The sequence below is a fragment of the Hippoglossus stenolepis genome, chromosome 17 (genome assembly GCF_022539355.2).
Source record: "Hippoglossus stenolepis isolate QCI-W04-F060 chromosome 17, HSTE1.2, whole genome shotgun sequence".
NCBI classification, from domain to species: domain Eukaryota; kingdom Metazoa; phylum Chordata; class Actinopteri; order Pleuronectiformes; family Pleuronectidae; genus Hippoglossus; species Hippoglossus stenolepis.
Genome location: NC_061499.1, coordinates 15,599,995 through 15,619,620, shown reverse-complemented (window position 1 = coordinate 15,619,620; position 19,626 = coordinate 15,599,995). Strand labels below are relative to the sequence as shown.

The following is a 19,626-nucleotide window of genomic DNA, read 5'->3' as shown; positions in this document are numbered from 1 at the left end:
ACGCGGACTTCCTGTTATGAATCTGTAACTTCACAACGGAAAGGTTTGATGTTTTAGCGCCCCTCCGAAGAGGCACGAGCTCTTCCGGTGTTGTTTAGTGAAGGCTCAAATAAACATGGAAACGTCAGTTAAAGTCTCGACCATCTTTCGGGGGATATGCTACACAAAGCCTTGGGTGGGTGGCAACTCGTGGACGTAAATCCCATTAAAACATATTCTTGTGAATACTGACGGAATTTTGCCGGCTCTGGTTTCGCCTTCTCTGGCACTTGTCCCTCCGTGTTTTCAGCGGCATTGCTGCTGCGCTTCAACCACGACTCCATTGTTTGAGTTTTCAAGGCGGCAGTGATGACAGGTGGCGTGTGCCAGGTTGGGTCAAACCATCCTGGTATGGGGGAGACTCGGGGTTTTTAGGATAATGAAATTGAATAGCCCACTGAATATAAAATTCAGTTCATGAACTTACACTTATATTTTATTGAATATTTATTAAATAACCATTTTTAAAGGATTTCTGAATGGATGCTAATTTTAAATATATTTTTTAAAAATCTCACGTACCCCCTGGAGTGCCTTCACGTACCCCCAGGGGTACACGTACCCCCATTTGAGAACCACTGTATTAGAGGTTCCCAACAGCAGCTGAAAGAAAATAGGAGACGCAGCTTTTGTAAATTATCCTCCCAAGTTGTGGAATAGACTACTGATAGACATCAGAGAAGCAAGTTCAGTAAAAAAAAAAGTATAAAAAAGTCTTTTAAATGTAATTTTACCATCTTATTATGTTTCTTAAAAACATATATATCTCGTGATTCATTCATACATCTCTGTGTGTGCAAGTCTGCAGGATATGATCTTCTCTCTGACACCTATTCAATGACAATCAATTTTCAAATTCTATTCAGAGGTTGAAGAGAACAAAAGGCAATCAGTTTGATCTTTGGATCTACTGGTTTTAGTTTAGATAATTCGGTGTCCCTGCATTTTGTCCTTTTGTTACGTGCTTTAGTTGTTTCCTCCTCCTTTTCCTCACTCTCTCTCTCCTCTCAGCTGAGTGTGATATGTGGAGGGGTATTTAAGGAAAGCTGGAGAGTCTCTCTGCCATCTGAGTGGCAGCAGCACTCGTGGAAGTGTTTATTGTGTGTTTCCTTTGCCTTGTGAGTTGTGGGGGGAGTCTGATAGTCTTCTTTTTGATTTTTGAAGGGGGTCAGTAGGGACCCTCAAAGTATGAAAACAGTCACTCCGGGCTTTTTCACTCAGTCTATTCTAAGAAGTATGTTATTGAAACGTCGCGTTTCGTACTTCCTCTCCGAAGATGTCATCATGAATTCGCACTCTTCTCGCTGGGTGGGGCTGAGAGACTCCGTACTGTAACTCGGGACATTACTCCTACATTGGCCGACTGTCCTGCTAAAACTTGATCAAACATGAGGACGGTGTAACTTACCGTTCAGAAACATCCCGTTGTAACCGACTGTAAATATGTGGCTGGAATTCTATAGCGGTATGCAAACATACCAACGTGACTTTCAGCTATGTTTACAAGAGTGAATGCGCCAGAAGGAGACCGGTGACAGGCCTGGTCGCGTGTCACTCAAAGTGCAGTCAGCCAATCAGAGGAGGGGCTCATAAATAATTAAAGAGGCAGGCAAAACAGCCTGTTCTATTCTGCCAGAGACAGGCAGAAGAGAGGACATGGAAATAGACATTGCAGCAGTTTTTTTGACTTTAAACCACTGACATATCATCTTAGGGGTACCAATAACTCAAATGAAATCCCAGAAAGGTGTAAAATATGGGCACTTTAACATTGCTGTGACCCAGGCCATGTTTAAGCATTGTGCTTTGAGTAAACATATAATGATTTTGTACAGTTTTATTGATACTGAGGAGTTAGATGTGCCTAGTTCTCCTCAGTTTGTCAATCTGTTGTCTGCTGTGGTAGAGGGTAGTGCGGTGGTTGAAGTTGAAGCCCTGGTAGAACACATCTATGGCACAAGAGCAGCTGGCAGACACTGTGGCATCCAGCACCGCAGCTTTCAGCCCAGTTATTACCTTTGTGGAGCTGTCAGGTGAAAACTGTAAACAGACAAGACAGTTTTGCCGGGGATGTCATTGTAATAAGATTGTCAAGATCTTAAATAAACAAATGCTATTGTTTGCAGTCACTAAAGTGACAAACCTATAATATCCAATTAACATCTATGCTAATGCAGGTGAACCAATGACATTTGAAATTGAAAAGCTTGGATGCTCGGTATTACATTTAAGTTTTTAATTACATGTGCAGTAATATAGGAAATTGTAGATGTGATACATTGAAATGCAGACAAAAACATATATAGTGAACTTGTGTCTTGCTAGCAAACCGACAGTGTAAAACAAACACCAACTAAATGTGTATTTTGTCACGTTTTCTTTCCATTAAAGTGAAAGAAGATGACATGGAAGCAAAATTAATTAAGTACACGAAAAAACAATGTTTTTGTCTGTAGTGTCCTGCCTTAGACTGCATCATTTTGATTGTAGGCTCCTCACCTAATCACTATTCATTCTACTACTGTTGAGTATTTAACAATTATGTGAGTGTGAGGGTATTAAAATAAATTGTTAAGCTAGTCAGAGATGTGATACTATATTTAACTTTTTCTCACTTTAGCCCCTGCTCCCCAAAATGTGTGTGCATGTCCCTGCACAGGACCGTGCTGTGTTATGTAAAGCTTTTCATGGGATTAACTTAAAAATGTATTTTACACCGATTTTTAAAGTGCCTTTAAACCAAAGTCACATTTAAATCTATGTATGAAGAGCATGTGGTAAATCATGCTTTCCCTGTAAATAGGACATTAAAATATGAAGGTATATGATACAATATTGTTCTGAGTCCTCTGAGTCCTCTTCCGTGAGGCAGCTCAGTTGCTGCCTTTTTAACCGTGTGGATCAATCAGCTAACAGCTCTCACTTGTGCTGATTGATCCTCTGTGGTGAAGGTGAAGGTGCTCTCCCAGCCCCCTCACCTCCACAATTGCACATTAAGGGGCTGTGTCATTGTCAACCAACCAATGATTGTGTCAACACTAAGTTGTACAAATAGATTGGATGTATAAATGTTGCAACGGCCCATTGGCCTGTGTGCAGTTGCAGAGACGCCTCCTTTTGCCGCAATTGCTTTTCAGTGATCTTATTTTCCTCTGTGGCGAAAACAAGAAGATGGGAACCTGTTTGATTTTACTGGGTCTGCTCTCTATCTGCAGCCTCTGCTTTAGTCAAGGTAACACATACACTACTTGACGAGACTGTGGCCACAGTTTGAATAGCCTTTTTTACCACATATCATATGTAGTCAAATCTGTGTTAATGTGTACATTTAATTGTGTTTATGTTTGTTTTTCCCATTTCTTCAGAATGCGATCAAGAGTTTATCGAGAATGTGGATTTCCTGGGATCAGATATAACCACTCTCTACTCTCTGGATGCAAGGCACTGTCAGCAGCTGTGCACCGAGCACCCCTCCTGTCTCTTCTTTACCTTTCTTCGACATGACTGGACCAGAGATAACAGGTATCTAACACTGACGCATCACATAACTCATGATACAATCCATTGAAGCCCTGTAATGTTTTAAAAATGAATACAGCCAAAGCAGGTTCAGATCAAGGGCTGCAGCCAGGGGGGCACTGACCCCGGCTGAAATCTGATCGACCCCTGAAGTGCCCGTCTCCTGTCAGTAATTCTCTTGGTACACTGGCTTCCTCCCACAGTCCTAAAAACATACAGATTGGGGTTAGATTAAATTGTCCATAGGTGTGAATGTGATGCTGGCATCAGCTCCAGCTAACCCCATCCAACCCTCAGCTGTATAGATAATGGATGCATGCTTCTCTCTGCAGCAACTTCTACTGTTACCTCAAGTCCAATCCCTCTCTAAAGCCCAACGTCCAGATTCCACTACAGGGTGTCACTTCGGGCTTTTCTCTCAAAAACTGCCCCTCAGAGCTGCGTAAGCTCACAAACATTTTACATCATTCTAAAAAACAGTTTATATATTTGTGATGTATGGGCACGCTCTCCTTAACTCTCTTTGTCTTCTCACCTGGGCAGAACAACCTTGTCGGTCTAAGCTGTACCAGAACGTGGACTTCCCGTGGGCAGACTACAAATCGTTGTTCACGTCCAGTGATGAAGAGTGCCAGAGGGTCTGCACGCAGGACCCTCACTGTCGTTTTTTTACTTTTGTAAATGGCGACTTCACACCAGAGACCATAAGGTATAACTGGGTAACGTTAAGTTTCATTCAATTTAAATGTTCATACTTTAAACAGGTGCCTGATCTGGAGGCAGAGTTTATGTCAGTGGTTAAGATATCCTCTGTGATGTTAGAGCGACACAATGTGGTCTTTTCTTACACTTCAATGAATCCATATATTGAGAAGGGAGGATCTCTGGCGTCAGAACATCGCAGGTTCTAACATTAAATGATGGTGTTGTTTCTTTGTTCTTTCCAAGATACAAATGTCACCTTAAACACAGCTGGTCGGTACCGAGGTCTCCTGTAAAGAGAGAGGTTGGGGCAGTATCTGGATTCTCCCACAAACTGCAAAAAACTCAATACTTTGGAACAGGTATGCACAGGTGGAAGCACAACATCCTGCGGGAGGTCTTTTACAATATGTTTTCTTTTTATATTACCTGTGTGTTTTACAGTTTGCCAAGGAAAGCTTCTCTTAAACACTGACATCCCAGGACACGACATTGAAAATCTGCCCGCCGCCTCTGCAGAACACTGTCGGGCTCTGTGCACTGATAAACCACGCTGTACATATTTCTCTTATACCAGGTAGTGTGAAACAAGCACTTAAATAAACTTTAACTTCTCATGTGGCAAACAGAAATACATTCAACATTAGAAAGTGTAAAGTACCTGTATATATGTCTATATTCTGTCCATATATATATATATATATATCATCTTATTTGTTGTTCCTGGGACAGTATCTTGACAATCCTATAGGGGGTTGAACGTATGGTTCTGCAAATTCAGCTAAATATGTTAATCTGCTTGGTTTTCTCTAAACTCTCTAAACTTATTTTTTATGCAGTGATAACTTCCAATGTTACTTGAAGGGAAATCCATCTGTGATGGTGACCAGAGCCAAAGTGGGAGTCACATCTGGGATACCGGTGCACTTCTGCCAGATGGATAACAGTATGTATAACAAAACACTGAGACTGGACACAGTGTTTGTTGACCATTTCAAACCACACACACTGGCTCTGAACTGTTTTACACACACGTCTATGAAGAAATGAATCATTCACCCATTATGAATCCAACAAATATCAATGATGAACTGAGTCTTTGACGTTTTGCAACATGTGTAGATAGGTGACACTTACATCTGGTTATTATGTAATACTTGTTAGAGTAGTATGTCTGTGCTTTGGCCAGCAGGGGGAGTCTGACCCTGTCCCTCTCTGCTGACAGGTTGGCTTCTAGTGTCTCATGAAGGAGTCAGTTTCCAAGGTTCTGACCTTCGCTTTGAGTCGATGGATGATCCAGACACGTGTCAGAGGACCTGTAGTACAGATCCTCTTTGCCAGTTCTACACCTACTTCAATGAATCCTACTCCAACTCTGCTTTCAGGTACAGTGTTCATTCATGTCAACAAAATCATGAACCAGGAATTCAGTTCACACTGAGAAATCATGTAACATTTAACTTGATCTTCACTAGGAAGGACCAGGCCCAAACAATATGTGATTGAAAGGTTTGAATGGAAATTGATGAATTGGATGTTGAGGAAATAATGAATGGACATTGAGCGAATGGGTTGAGGTGAAGATAAGAGATGAGGGAGGAAGGAAAGAGAGGATGAAGGGATGAGGGAAGGGAAGATGAAGGGATGTGTGTAAGGATGTATGAAGGGAAAGGAAGATAAACAGAGCATGATGGGTTGATCAGGTAAATTTAGCCTTGACAGGTGATTGCAGGTGTGGTTGAGGTGTGGCCCTGCTCCTAAGTAGACTTGTTAACTTCCTAACAGATCAACTATCTAGTGTTGTCTACATGGTGTTTAATCTTGTTTGTTGATTTTGTGTCCCAGGGGCCGCTGTTATCTCAAACGTGTCATCACAGCACCTGCTCCTCCCAAAGTAAAAAAATTGAATAATGTCGTGTCCGGATTCTCCCTGAAGAGCTGTGTGTAGAGACACACACACACACACACAAACACACACACTTTCCTTATCCTCATTCAGGCCAGAACGCCACTTCACACCCAGACACACACCTCTCTGGACTGTTGGTTGGTCCTCACATGATCAGTTGTTTGCCATTTAAAACACAGATGATTGTTTTTGTGTTGTAACATGAAAAATAAAACTGACAATGAAATAAGTTTTCATCCTGCTTCATTTATTTGAAAGTCAGTATTCACAGAGCTCTACTTCTTATTGCAGAGAGATAAAGTATCATTTAGATGAGAAATGGTATTAAAATGTGTCTCTGCAACAAGATATTCTAACCCAACCATTCAATGATATTATAAGATAACTACAATTTCTGCTTGTATTAATTATTCATGATAAATGTTGCAAATGCCTGACAGTTTTGCTATTAATATTTCTGTATCTTCTGGCACAAGGCTATGAAACCTATCATTGTTAGCATCTGTGACTCCTAACCCTAGAAGACATAAGAAAAATAACTCTGTTAGCTATATTCCCTCTAGAACACTGAGATCATCTGCAGCAAGTCTATTCGAGGTTCCCAACAACAGCTGAAAGAAAATTGGAGACGCAGCTTTTGTAAATTATCCTCCCAAGTTGTGGAACAGACTACTGATAGACATCAGAGAAGCAAGTTCAGTAAAAGTCTTTAAAAAAAAGTATTTTAAATGTAATTTTACCATGTTCTTCATACATCTCTGTGTGTGCAAGTCTGCAGGATATGATCTTCTCTCTGACACCTATTCAATGACATTCAATTTCCAAATTCTATTCAGTGGTTGAAGAGAACAAAATGCAATAAGTTTGATCTTTGGATCCACTGGTTTTAGGTTAAATAATTCGGTGTCCCTGCATTTTGTCCTTGTGTTACGTGCTTTAGTTGTTTCCTCCTCCTTTTCCTCACTCTCTCTCTCCTCTCAGGTGAGTGTGATTATGTGGAGGGGTATTTAAGGAAAGCTGGAGAGTCTCTCTGCCATCTGAGTGGCAGCAGCAATTGTAGAAGTGTTTATTGTGTGTTCCTTTTGAGTTGGGGGGGTCTGATAGTCTTGTTTTCGTTTTTGTTTCATTCATATATTGTTGCTGAGGTAGATGAGGAAGTATCTGGATCTGATGGCCCATTGCGTGGTTGGTCCAGACCGTCCCATTTTTCTGTTCTTTTTCGGCCAGGCCTCCACGCTCCCACAGATTAAATTAACTTTAACATTGGTTTCTTCTTTGTTTTGTTAATACGCTCGTTTCAATGACCGTCATTAACACAAATGAACAACAAGAAGCCTTTAAAACAGCCCAAACCATGGGATTTATTAACACCAAACTACACAATAAACAGACCGTGCAAAACCAGCAGACCACATGCTGGAAGCCACCTCTTCTGATTTGGGAGGAGCAGCCACACCCTGCATGGACTCACCAGCTGACAACAATCCCAATCCAACCAACTCAGAGGAGCTGGGTTTGGTTTCAGCCGTCCCGATGGTGACAGAGTGTCTGACGGATTGGTTACAAAGTATCCTCAGGTGTCTTTGGCTTGTGCTGTGACCCAGGCCATGTTTAAGCATTGTGCTTTGAGTAATCATATAATGATTTTGTACAGTTTTATTGATACTGAGGAGTTAGAAGGAGGAGTTTCTCCTCAGTTTGTCAACCTGTTGTCTGCTGTGGTCCTGAATCCTGAAAAACAGTGTTGTTTCAAAAGAGGTTGACTATATGCTCGAGCATGGGATTAGAATAGAAAGTACTTTATTGTCTACCTTAGTCAAGGCAGAAATTGGTCTTTGCAGACATGTGCAAAAAGGTACATTTAAAACACAGCACGTCACATCCAAACAGACATAATGTTTACATAAAAGACACTTAAGTAAAACATAACTACAAAATTAAATAGATTATTAAAAAGTCTTTCACCAATTAAGGCATGTTTTCCTTTTTGCTTAGGCCAGTGTGAGCTTGTGGTAGTGATGGCGAGATGAAGCTTCATGAAGCAGTGAAGCTTTCCATCCAATTGGTTCACTCATGGGCCGAAGTGTCATGGTGCTTCATTTGCTCTACTGTGCCATCAAGTGGACAATAAATGTAAAACAGGCAGTGATTATAATGACACCATGGCTTTGGTGTGTGAAGCTTTGAATTGAATGAATGATGTTTGTGATGCCAATACATAAATTATGAACTTATTAATATGGTCTGCCTTTATGATACAATGGCGGGGTCAAAAGGGAAAGTGGAAACAAATTGGGGAGAGGGTTGTGATGTGAATGTGCTTGTGTTACTTGGTTTGTGACTGTGCTTATGTGTGTAGGGACAAAATGTAACACGTACAATAGGGATAACAGTTTATTCATTTTTATTTAAAAATAACAGCTTGGGTTTAAGGCGGTTTCTTTTTTTAGAAATAATTTCGCCTGCTTTAGAAAAGACCCTTTCACAGGGCACAGATGAAGCTGGGGTACAGAGAAAAGCTACCACAAGTTTGGAAATAAAACGTTTTTTTTCTTCCCAATAGGGGATTCTCCAATCTTCCTATGTTTGGTTCACCCAGGTACTGTTGGACCTCTACTGTTGCGTCCGCAGTGACATTTTGTGTCCTCGTCTGCAGGACTTTGGTGTCCAAACGCTGCCACAGTTTGCTACCTAAGACAGACAAACCGGCTGTAAGTGACTAAATACAATTAGAATGTATCCATTACCTTGAGTCACAGGCTGAGAAGCTTCTGATGTGTGCGGTTGTGATGATGAGGAGGAAGAAGACGCGCTGTTTCCAATAACAGCAGCACATTCAGAAGTGAGCCTCGTCACGGCATCTGCTGCTTTATTAGGGCTAAAGAAGCCTATCTTTTTAAACCTTGGATCAAGCAGGGTTGCCAGTGACATGATGCTCATTGATTGCAACGTGTACAGCTTCTCCCTTAACTGTCTCCTCAGACTCTCAGCCATTGCTGTGCTCTCTGGAGTCTGGACAATTCCCATTTCCTCCTCCTCCAGTGAGTGGTGTAGCATGGATAAAAGGGGAATGACTTTTGATCCAGACACTCTCTTCTCCTCTGACAGCTCAACTGTGGCATCATTAAATGGGAACAGCACTTTTAGACATTCTGCGATAATTTCATACTGTTCTGATGAGAGTGGGGCAACGTCAGTGCGTAGGCCTGCCAAAGCTGCTCCTACAGGTTCCCTGAGGTCATAAACACGTTGGAGCATATGATATGTGCTGTTCCAGCGTGTATCCACCTCTTGAATTAGCTTCAGTGCTGGCCGGCCCATTTGCTCCTGCACCTGTGTCAGCCTCTCCTATAAAATTAGCCAACAAAAAGTGATTCATTCAAGTGTCACTGCAGCAGCAACTTAAACAAAACAGCGTCATTTAGAATATTGCAATGAAATAAAGGAATTCATCTTTGCAGTGGTGCTGCTCTTGAAACAGCCCACTATCTTCCTAGAGTTTGCCCAGATGCCAGACAACACAGTGTTTTGGTGAAGAGCCTTTTTTATGAGTAAATTTAAAGTATACGTCACACAATTTGTGTGACGCAAACGAAGCTCCCTGGCACAAGCACCCATATTTGCTGCGCCATCAGTCACAAGGCAAGTAACTTTGTGTGTTATACCCCACTGTGACATAAGTGCTGCTTTTACTGTTGCCAAATTTTCAGCAGTATGTGCCTCAGGGAAATGCAGCACCCCTAAAACATCAGAATGCAAAGAGGTGCTTGCATCTATAAAATGGCATGTCACAGCTCGATACGCATCAGTGTTGATAGAGGTCCACAAATCTGATGTTAAACTAACTGCAGATGCCTTCGACACAATGGCTTTGGCTTTCTCCTTGGATTCCTTATATCTGTCCTCCACCATAGCTTTCAAAGCCTAAAGGAAAGAAGAGAACACTCTTGGAATGGCAAAAATGAGGGAAATGCTTCATGTGCTCACATACGTACCTGCCTTGTGGGGAGAACATAGGTAGGGTTGAAAGCTTTAACAAGCTTTTTGAACCCTTTGTCCTCCACAATAGTGAAGGGCTGGGAATCCTCAATCACCATATTGACCAAGGCCTCATCCACATCATTCTTCTCTCCTGATGACAAAAAAATGCAGTATTCAATTACAGATGTCATTAATTACTCACATTTAAAATATAAATGAAATGTTGTCTAATACAAACCTACCATGTAATTTTATGTTTGTATGCTGTCTTATCATTGCATCCTAAAATGGTTTACCTGGGCTTGGTCCACCTTGGTTGGTCTCCTTGTTTTCATGCAGGGCTCTATAATGCCTCAGCATAGATGAGGTGTTATTGTTGTATCCAAGTTCTTTTGAACACAACTGACACTTCACCTTTTTAAAATACCAGAAATTAGAAGAAAGGGACAAGGGATACGCTGTGTTGTCACATTTATTTACAGTATATTACGCTAGTTGTTGTTATTATTACTATGTGCATACCTTTTTAGGAGAGATCAGCTCAAAATGTTCCCAGACAGGGGGAAATCTCCTCTTTCTTGCTGGTTCCATGACAAAAAAAGAAGCTCGAATAGATTGCAACAAACGCGCAATAAAGTCCCAAGTCCACCAAATGTGAGGGGGGGATCTATTGCGTTTCGCTGCCCCTTATATTTCGAATCGCACGCCAAACCCGCAAACCATTTCCCGAATCAGTCACATGTTACAGTCGGCTCGCGAGGCTTCGAACGTCACCACATACGTCATCAACACAAGCCTCGATACGCGCTTCACAAAAATCTTCCTGGATTACTCAACACACGCTTCGAAGCCTCGACACGGAAGGACACATCACAAGCCTTGTGGAGTTCTCCCTGTCTTAGTTGACCAGCCTGACAACTCTGATTCCTGCATGTTCCTGCAGGACATGCCAGACACCAATCAGCGGCTGATGCAGTGTATTTAGTTTTATTCTGCATGCCTTCAATTTGTATCTGTTTCTACAGAGGCCGCCATGTTTTTTAAAGTAGTCCAGACTGAACACACTAAACATGTTTTGAGTTTTTATGACGACTGAAGGATTCCACAGGTTCTCTCTCATGTTTGGAAGGGGAGGGTGAGGTTAGGGGTATTCAGCTGCAACATGCAACTTCACCACTAGATGTCACTGAATTCTACACAGTGAAGCTTTAAGGGAAGCTGGAGAGTCTCTCTGCCATCTGAGTGCTGGCAGCAGCCTCTGTCATCATGGAAGTGTTTATTGTTTTTTTGCTTTTGAGTTGGGGGTCTGATAGTCCTCTTCTTGGTTTGTTTTATTTAGATATTGTTGCTAAGGTAGACAGGGGGGGAGTATCTGGATCCTTTCTTTTTGGCCAGGCTTCCAGGCCACCACAGATTAGTCTAACTTCTTTTGTTTATTCTTAGTTTTTTTAATAAACTTGTTGTTTTGACCGTGACTCGGGTGTGGCGTCCTCATATGTTGCCGTCATGAGGATGAGCCAAACTAAATTTTAGTTGCACATACAGTGATTAGTTTTGACAGAGGTCACTTCACTATGTGTACTCTTGCTCTTACTGCCTTTAACTCTTATCTGCACTGGAGAGCTAAAGTTTTTGTTTTTTGAAAAATGCCACTCGTTGTGGAAAGAAGGCGTTTCAGAGTTATCTGTTTCGGTGTGGAAGTTGCCACATACTTCATTTCCATCTGACCTTAAAAAGTTTTTCATATCCTGACAGCCTTTCATATCCCAAACCATCATAAGCTGGTAGGTTCATTCATTCATGTCAGTTCTCTGATATTTGATTTACTTTACAATACATCATGTCACCGAATCATAGATACTGTTGTTTACATTTTTGATGTTAGATGTCAATGCTAACTCGATAACATCATCACCTCCCCTTGAAGTTATCAAACTGGCCACAGTCATGTCATAATTCTCCCTGAAGAGCTGTGTGTGTGGAGCAGTGGTGGGATGATGGGAATTACTGTTACCTCATTATTGTACTTAACTGCATTTTAAAGTATATGTACGTTATTTAAGTAGATCTGAGTTTTCTTTTCACTTTTACTACATATATCAGCTAATATCTGTACTTTCTACTCCGCTACATTTTTACAATGCATTGTGTTACGTGTTTACATTGTTTTTTTAATATTTTATATTTTTTATACATAACAATTACAGTAGAACTTGTCCACTGATCCAATCAGAGAGCGGGCCGGAAACAGTAGACCCCGCCTCATCACTGGTGAAGAAGAAACACCTGAAACACACCTTATTTATTTAAAACCCCCGAGAGACACATTGAGGTGGAACCCTCATTTGCAATGGTGCCGAGGTAAAGCAAAACAACGAAAAGGGTTTTCAGTGAAACCATCTGCAGCATTCTGTATTATTCTTGTATTATACATAATTCACATAACAGGGTCAGGCTCTTGTTCCATTTAAAAGTCCCCATAATGTGACTGTAACCAGACTTAGGGCTCCACAACACTCCAAGAACACAAACACGTATAGAGAGATGTTAGAATGAAAGAGACGCTCACACAACCCAATAAGACTGTGCACGGACGCGTGGATATGTTTATTTTCACAGCAGGGGAGAAATATTCTCTGACTTCCTGGTTTCAAACTTCTTCCGTCCTCCCTGCATAATGAAACCCTCCTCTTTTCCTCTGCTTGAACCACAACGTCAGTCTGTTCACTACGCCTGTGCCTCACATGCACACTCCCTAGCATGCAGCACTTCCCTCCTTCTTTCCCTGTCGTTCCCTTCCCTCCTTCCTCCCTGCTCCCTCTGGCCTCCCCTCCCCCGTGGGAAACCCAGCGCAGTGTGACTGTGGTCGTCCTTCCTGGAAGCTGTGGTGGTGACTCTGGCTCCTCCACTCAGAGGCTAGAATAGTGCCAGCCAGCCTGTGTGTGTGTCTGTGTTGGTGTGTTGTCTGCCTGCCTGTGTGTGTGTGTGTGTGTGTGTGTGTGTGAGTGAGTACGTATGCACCCTCCACAAACATTCCACCACCATACCGTCCGTCCGACCGCCGGCCGGCCTCGCACGAGAGCCACGCCGCCACCGCGGTTCAGTCCTGACGCCAGCCCTTTAGACTCGCATTACACGCACACATACAAGATGTGTGTGTGTGTCTGCACAACACCACATAAACAAAAGACTCAGAAAGGCACAGACAAACACACGAAGGGGGCAGCGAGCACATGAGACTGGCTTGAAGCACACACTCGCACACTCACTCAAATAAACAATATGCACTTTGCAGAACACACACATCTCTGGGCCGCAGACCACAGACATTGCATCCTGAAGTAGATCAAAGCATTTTCCAGCAGTAAACACACACAGGGCTCTTCTCTGCTCTCTCATCCCCACGGAGCTGTTTTGGTGAAGCACGGAAAACAATTATGCCGATCTTCTCGAGAAACGACTCGTCACAACTGCCATTCATCACTGTTTGGGGCTTTCTTGTGCATGGTGTACGCGCTGGCCCACTGTCTGTTATTCACACCATCTCTCTCTCCCTGCCCTTTTAAACCTTCCTTCTCCCTCTCATCTCCCCGTAACCCTGTCTCCTGCCTCCCTCCCACCCTGTTATTGAACGTCTACGCCGAATCAGTCACCAGACCACAGCGCCTCAGATCTTCCTCTTTGTTTCCCCTCTCTCTGTGTCTCTCCATCCCTCCCCTCCTGCCCTCTCCTTTACTGTCTGTCCATTGTTGAGGAGACTGAGGCGCAGACAAACGGGGAGAGAAGATATCCGCTGGCGCACCACAAGATTGGAGAGAAAGAATGGCAGAGAGACAGCCGGGGAGAGGAAGATACATAGACTGATAGGAGGGTAGAGTTAATTACAGGGGACTGCCAATTAGAGGGCAAAGTGATGGGCCTGTTTGCCTCGCCGCGGCATCCCAAAAACATCACCAGCTCCCACCATGTTTATCCTCTGCGGCCACAAGACCACAGCTCCCATCAGGCATCGCTGGAGACAGCTTAGACAGTGGGGGGGTTAGGGCTGGGGAACATGCAAGCCGTGATTTCAGACATGGCGAACATGGATAAGTGGGTAACATGAATTTCTTGGGCATTTGTATTGATGGCAGACTATGTAGCTGCAAGTGCACGTCTGCATTTGCATGTACGGTCAGATAAAACACGGAGAAGACATGAAGCAAGGTAAAGGCACTTAGTCTTTATAGAGATTTTTGTCAAACATTCTTCAGAGTTGGAAAAGGCAAACAAGTGTTTAAATGATTTGGGGGGAAAAACACAAATATCACAGTTAAACGATCAGTGAAGACTCAACATCACTCTGCTGAGAATTATATATATTTATATATGGCTCTGTTGAACACTACTATGTATGTGTTTCTCAAGCAAGATCATGAAAACAATTCAAAAGTTCCTTCACATTCCTCCATTCTTTAATTACATGTAATTGTTGATCTAAAACTTCACCCATAGTCAGATATGGCTTTTAAAGTCCCTTAAAGTTGGAGACAATCATCAAAGGTCCAAGACGTCTTTCTCCAAATTCATCACATTTGCTACGTGGTGCACACGGCAGCTCCATGTCCACTGTGCAGAGTTCATTTGGAAAACAAAAAACCGGAGCTGAGCCTCAGAAAGCTCCGATCTCAGTCCCCCATCCCTGAGCCGCCTTGGCCGATCCGTTCAAGCCCCTGCGCTGGATTGTGGAAGACCCCAGAGGTGCGAAGGGCCTGAAGGAGACCTGTGGTTGAGCAGAGGATGAAGTAGAGGAGGAGGAGGAAGGAGAGGAAGAGGAAGGGGTGGGGTGAGGAAGAGGCGAGGCCCTGGTGGCACAGTGAGGGGACGGCTGGGTAGGTCTGGAGTGGGCTAAAGCTGGGGATGCCGCGAGGGAGGGCATCCTGTGGACGGTGGCCAGGGCTGTCGGCGCGAGGAGCGGCGGTGCACCCTGCTGGCAGCCAGCCAGGGGGGCGAGGCGGAGGGAGGCGGACGAGGGGTAGCTCCCGAGCAGGGCAAGGTCTCTTCGCCCGGCAGGGAAAGGAGGGGAGGCTGAGGCCGGCGAAGCGGGGGAGATCTGGGGGAAGGATGCCCACGGCCAAGGAGGGAAGTGCAAGGCGGAGGCCGGGGGTGACTGCAAGAGGAGAGGGTCGATCTCACTTGCACAGTGGGAGAGGTGGGAGACTAGGCGGGCTCCTATGGGGTCCGGGGACTCGCCCTCAAGGGAGCTGAGGTACCGCACAACCTCGCCGACACACTCCCTAAAACCCAGGGTCCTGTAGTCGACTGCCAGGGCCCTCGCATCAAAGTATCCTGGGAGAGAAAAATAAAGTTGAGTCATGTGGTGAATCATGGTAATGGAATGTAGTCATGTATGACACGTACAGAGCTGGCTGTGTATTTCATCTTTTCTTTTAAAACGGCTGCAATAATAATAAATGTGTCTTCATTCTCATGCAGTTTAGATCTTTCCCAGAAAAGCCTTTGGTGTCCTTGTTTTATAGAAAATGAATCACACGCAGAAAAAGCTTGAAAGTAAATTTTAAGGTGGCAAAAAACCTCACCCTTTCCTCCCATGGCATGCAGCAGTTTGAGGTGGTCCACCGTCATCTGCAGGATCTCTGCTTTCTCCAGCTTGGACGAGCCCTGCAGAGAAAGCCAGCGACATCTCACCCAGTTGCATCAGATTTTATTGTGCTGGTGTTTGTCTTCCGTCAGGGAATTGGAATGAACACGTTAAGTCTTGATTTGTCAGCACGTACCTGTTTCTCAAAAGCACTGGGAACAAGTCTGCGGAGCTCTGACAGGCTGTGGTTGATCCGGTCTCTGCGCCTCTTCTCTATGATCTACAAGACGAGTAGAGGGACGGTTAAAGCTAAAAACAATGAAGAGAAAAGGATTAAGAGCAAGTGTTACAGTCCACTCACCCCTCTTCTCTTCTTTCGGGCCAGAATCTGCGAGGCACTGCCGGGAGACATGGACCCGGTGACTGGGCTGCACCATGGAGATACAGAAAAGAAAGTTAAAGAAAGAGAGAGAGATGAGGGAGATTGAGGGGGGAGGAGGGAGGAGGGGGATATGGCAACTCTCTGTTGCATATTGTTATTATTACCCTCCTTAATATGACACAGAGGCGGGATGGCACATCAGCCCCCTTCAATCTAATTAGTTTTTTGGGCACAGAAAGGCAAAGGAGAGCCCGGGAGAGGAGGGAGCACAAGATTGTTTTTGTTTGAATGCGTTTCGTGGACATTAGTCTCAGTGAAATGGCACGCTGTTCTTCTTTCCATCTGAGCAAAGGCACTTTTAGGGAGATGATTATATAGCCCGGGGCCGATGCTCTCGCTCACATGGGGCTCCAACATGCAGCATGGGACGTGCAGTCACTCAATATGGATTGTGTTTGTTTGTGAGCTCTCATCCCGCTGGCCCGAACTCGGCCCGTCAGCTTGGAGTTCCCTTCAAACCGCCCCACCAGAGACTTATTGCGTTTCTATTAGATTTGAACGTGGAAGCTGCCAGTTTGGTTGTGTGTTTTTGTTTAGGTTCCACGTTTGATGGGGGCCGACTTGAAAAGGGCCGCGCCGTCTTCTGTTTGCATGTCACATGGAGATTTCATTTATCCAGACTGTCTGCAGTGTCAGTGGCTTGCTGAGCACTGTGTACTGTATGCACATCCACATCACTGAAACAAGTTATAGGTAATGGCCTGCAGTTGGGCACCGTGGCATTGTGGGTCATATTTGCGTTCAAAGGTTCAAAGGCTTGTTTTTTCCCCCCAAATAAAAACCTTTTTTTAATTCATGTTCCCGATTAGTCCCCCATGTATATTTAACTATACACATATGAATAATGGGAAAACTGCGATCGATGCTATGAATTTTTGACAATAATTGGACAGTTTTCTGTGTAAAATCATAACCTTTATATAAAATAACATGAAAAGAATATAACCATAGGTTTTCAGTATTTTTGATGGTGAATCAAATCTCTCACGTACAGTAAAAAGGTCATGCATTGAAGAGAGGGAGTATAATGAAATTAATTACATTCCCTCACAGTGTGCGTCATATGTTCCTATAAGATTTTACAAAATCCTCAGTATATTTAGAGTCAACTATTTTTTTTCTGACAAAGACTCCCTAAAGTGTAAAGGATTAAAAACTGACACACACATTTTTTTTTTGTATTTTATCTGATGATATTTTCCCTATTTAAAATATTTAAGAGACTGCATCAGAAAGTTCTGCTTGTGACTTGACCTACACACATTGTAAAGCAGGTCATGCATGTAATGATTAATATCTGCATCAACATGACGCACGCTTTCATCGAGCATCTGAATGAGTGAATACAATCAATCCTCCGCCCCAAAGGCCTGAAGTTTGAACTTGAAACTGACAGTTCAGGCTTCTGTCAAAACTTTTAAAATGACTTAAATACATTTGTGAATAAAAAGATTTCGATATGCATGCAGAGAACCCATTGATCTCATCTGATTCTGACGTGCTAAAACTTTTCCTGAAAACTTCAACAACTTTGTGTCGACGTCTTTGTAAAGGAAAATGTTCAAAGGTCTAATTACAGCTGGATAACATGTCAGTTCACTTAAAAGTGTGACTGCGGGGCATGTGTCACACACTCGGCTGTGGTTGGCGGATGCTCACCAAAAGCCGTCTTCTTGTCCCACGTCAATGAACTCGTCTGTGTCCGAGTCTGGGGAGCTGTAGTCGTGAGGTCTCTTCATGTCTCTGCTTCTTCCGCACAGGATGGACGGATGGATGGAGGGATGGACGATGGACTGAAGGGTTGGTCTCGTCACACACTGGACCCCTGTGTGCCCCTCACTCTCTTGCGTCTCTCTCTCTCTCTTTCTCTCTCTCTCTCCCTGTTACTTATAAAAGCTTTGTCGTCCTTAGTTACTTCTCGTCACTTGTGTTCATTTCTTGCTGCTGTTGTCTCTCCTTGTGTTCTTGTGTCCTCTCCTCGGTGAATCAGCGCCGCCACTTGTTCGACCCCCGAGGGCCCATGACAACTAAGAAAATTCACAAGCTGCTTTAAGTCTTTTCACTCTATCACTGGCATGGTCTCCCGCGTTCTCTCCCTCTGTTATTCCTCCCTTGACTCCCTCTCTCTGTCACATCCACCCAATGACAAAATAGTACTTTGGCAGTTGGGGCAGGGTTGCCAGTTTTAGCTCCCCCCTCCCCGCCTCCACTGCCTGTCCCTCCCTCCCTCCCTCCCTTTAATCTGCCCTTCCTCGGCTTGTCACCTTCCCACCCGTCCACTCCACCCCCCCCTGTCTTTCCAAACCCCTTTTGCTCAGTCATCCTCAGTCAATTAGCCTCCAATCTCATCCTGCTCTCTTTCTGTCCTTCCTTCCATCCTCCTTTCTTTTTTCTTTCTCCTTCTCTCTGCTCCTTTTAATTATACTCCTTCGCAGAACAATGGCGGTGGGAGGGAGAGAAGTGAGACGTGGGAATGATGGGCCCTGAAAGCACACCATCGTCTGTGTGACGCCGCACAACGCTCCGCTCTCACAGATTCGCACAGGTGATTCGCAGAATGGAGTTATTCAGCGGCTCTTTGTGAGCGTGCATGGGACAATTCAAGCAGAGAGAAGAGGAAAACACCAGTTCAGTGTCACTCATGACCTACAGCAGCTGTCAGTGATCAGGATAGAACCACAATATGGAGAAATATCCCCTCATCCTTAAACAACTCTTTATATTGCTTTAATGCTGTTTATTATGCCGTAAAATCAATTATATGACTTGTTCCCAACAGTTATTAGTCGGACGTACGAACCCACAGCTGTGTCAAATGGTTCAACAACACTGCCATTCATGCTCCGAATTTTTTTTTTATCACGGATTATAAACTGCATATTTTTCTGTACTGAATCGTATAAAAGTGCAACAACACTATGAAACAGTTTATATTGCATTATTTTATGCATCATCAATGTTTCTGTTGCCTATATTTCTGCAATGATGTTGGCAAAACATTTGAATAGTTTAACAATTACTTTTAAACTATTTATAACTTTATTATATAGTGTTTGTATAGTGTTGTACTTTAAGTTGTATATTCAACTATTATCCATAACCGTTTCAAGTCTATTCAACTGCATATATATATATATATGTTTTTTGAAAGATGACTTTTGACGCTGACTTTGAATTGTTATCAAAAATTCCTGTTGGATCAGAATTCTGTTTCGCACTCACGATATTGTGCAACACAGAAGGTAACTGCATCAAACTGCAAAGTTAATTCTAGTCTGGTTAATTGTCTGCTTTTTTAATCTATATGAATTAATTTTTTTCATCTTTCCTGGCGTGTATATATAAATTAATCTTATTGTGTTTATGCTGGGTTAAAAGTTTGCATTTACAACAACGTATTACAATAACGCTAACACAGTTTAAATGGTGTGTGTGTGTGTGTGTGTGTGTGTG

General features: G+C 43.3%; 2 protein-coding genes across 3 annotated transcripts; one reads left to right on the top strand and one right to left on the bottom strand.

Moving 5' to 3' along the window:
• The first annotated feature begins 103 nt into the window (after positions 1 to 103).
• Positions 104 to 6,394, top strand: LOC118124341 (coagulation factor XI-like). 2 transcript variants are annotated; one of them, XM_047344220.1, is made up of 9 exons: positions 104 to 175; positions 3,405 to 3,561; positions 3,891 to 4,000; positions 4,102 to 4,267; positions 4,507 to 4,622; positions 4,705 to 4,837; positions 5,100 to 5,206; positions 5,486 to 5,645; positions 6,106 to 6,394. In XM_047344220.1, the coding sequence occupies exons 1-9, from the start codon at positions 157 to 159 to the stop codon at positions 6,206 to 6,208; spliced, it is 1,071 nt and encodes a 356-aa protein (XP_047200176.1). In that variant the 5' UTR covers positions 104 to 156; the 3' UTR covers positions 6,209 to 6,394. The 2 variants fall into 2 exon arrangements, with proteins under 2 accessions (XP_047200176.1, XP_047200175.1); XM_047344219.1 differs by lacking the exon at positions 104 to 175 and adding an exon at positions 3,137 to 3,271.
• Positions 6,395 to 14,352: 7,958 nt separating this feature from the next.
• heyl (hes related family bHLH transcription factor with YRPW motif like) lies at positions 14,353 to 18,332 on the bottom strand. The gene is made up of 5 exons (XM_035182011.2): positions 17,833 to 18,332; positions 16,093 to 16,159; positions 15,928 to 16,011; positions 15,730 to 15,811; positions 14,353 to 15,478 (listed from the first exon to the last, which is right to left on the bottom strand). The coding sequence occupies exons 1-5, from the start codon at positions 17,910 to 17,912 to the stop codon at positions 14,802 to 14,804; spliced, it is 990 nt and encodes a 329-aa protein (XP_035037902.1). The 5' UTR covers positions 17,913 to 18,332; the 3' UTR covers positions 14,353 to 14,801.
• Between the last annotated feature and the right edge of the window lie 1,294 nt (positions 18,333 to 19,626).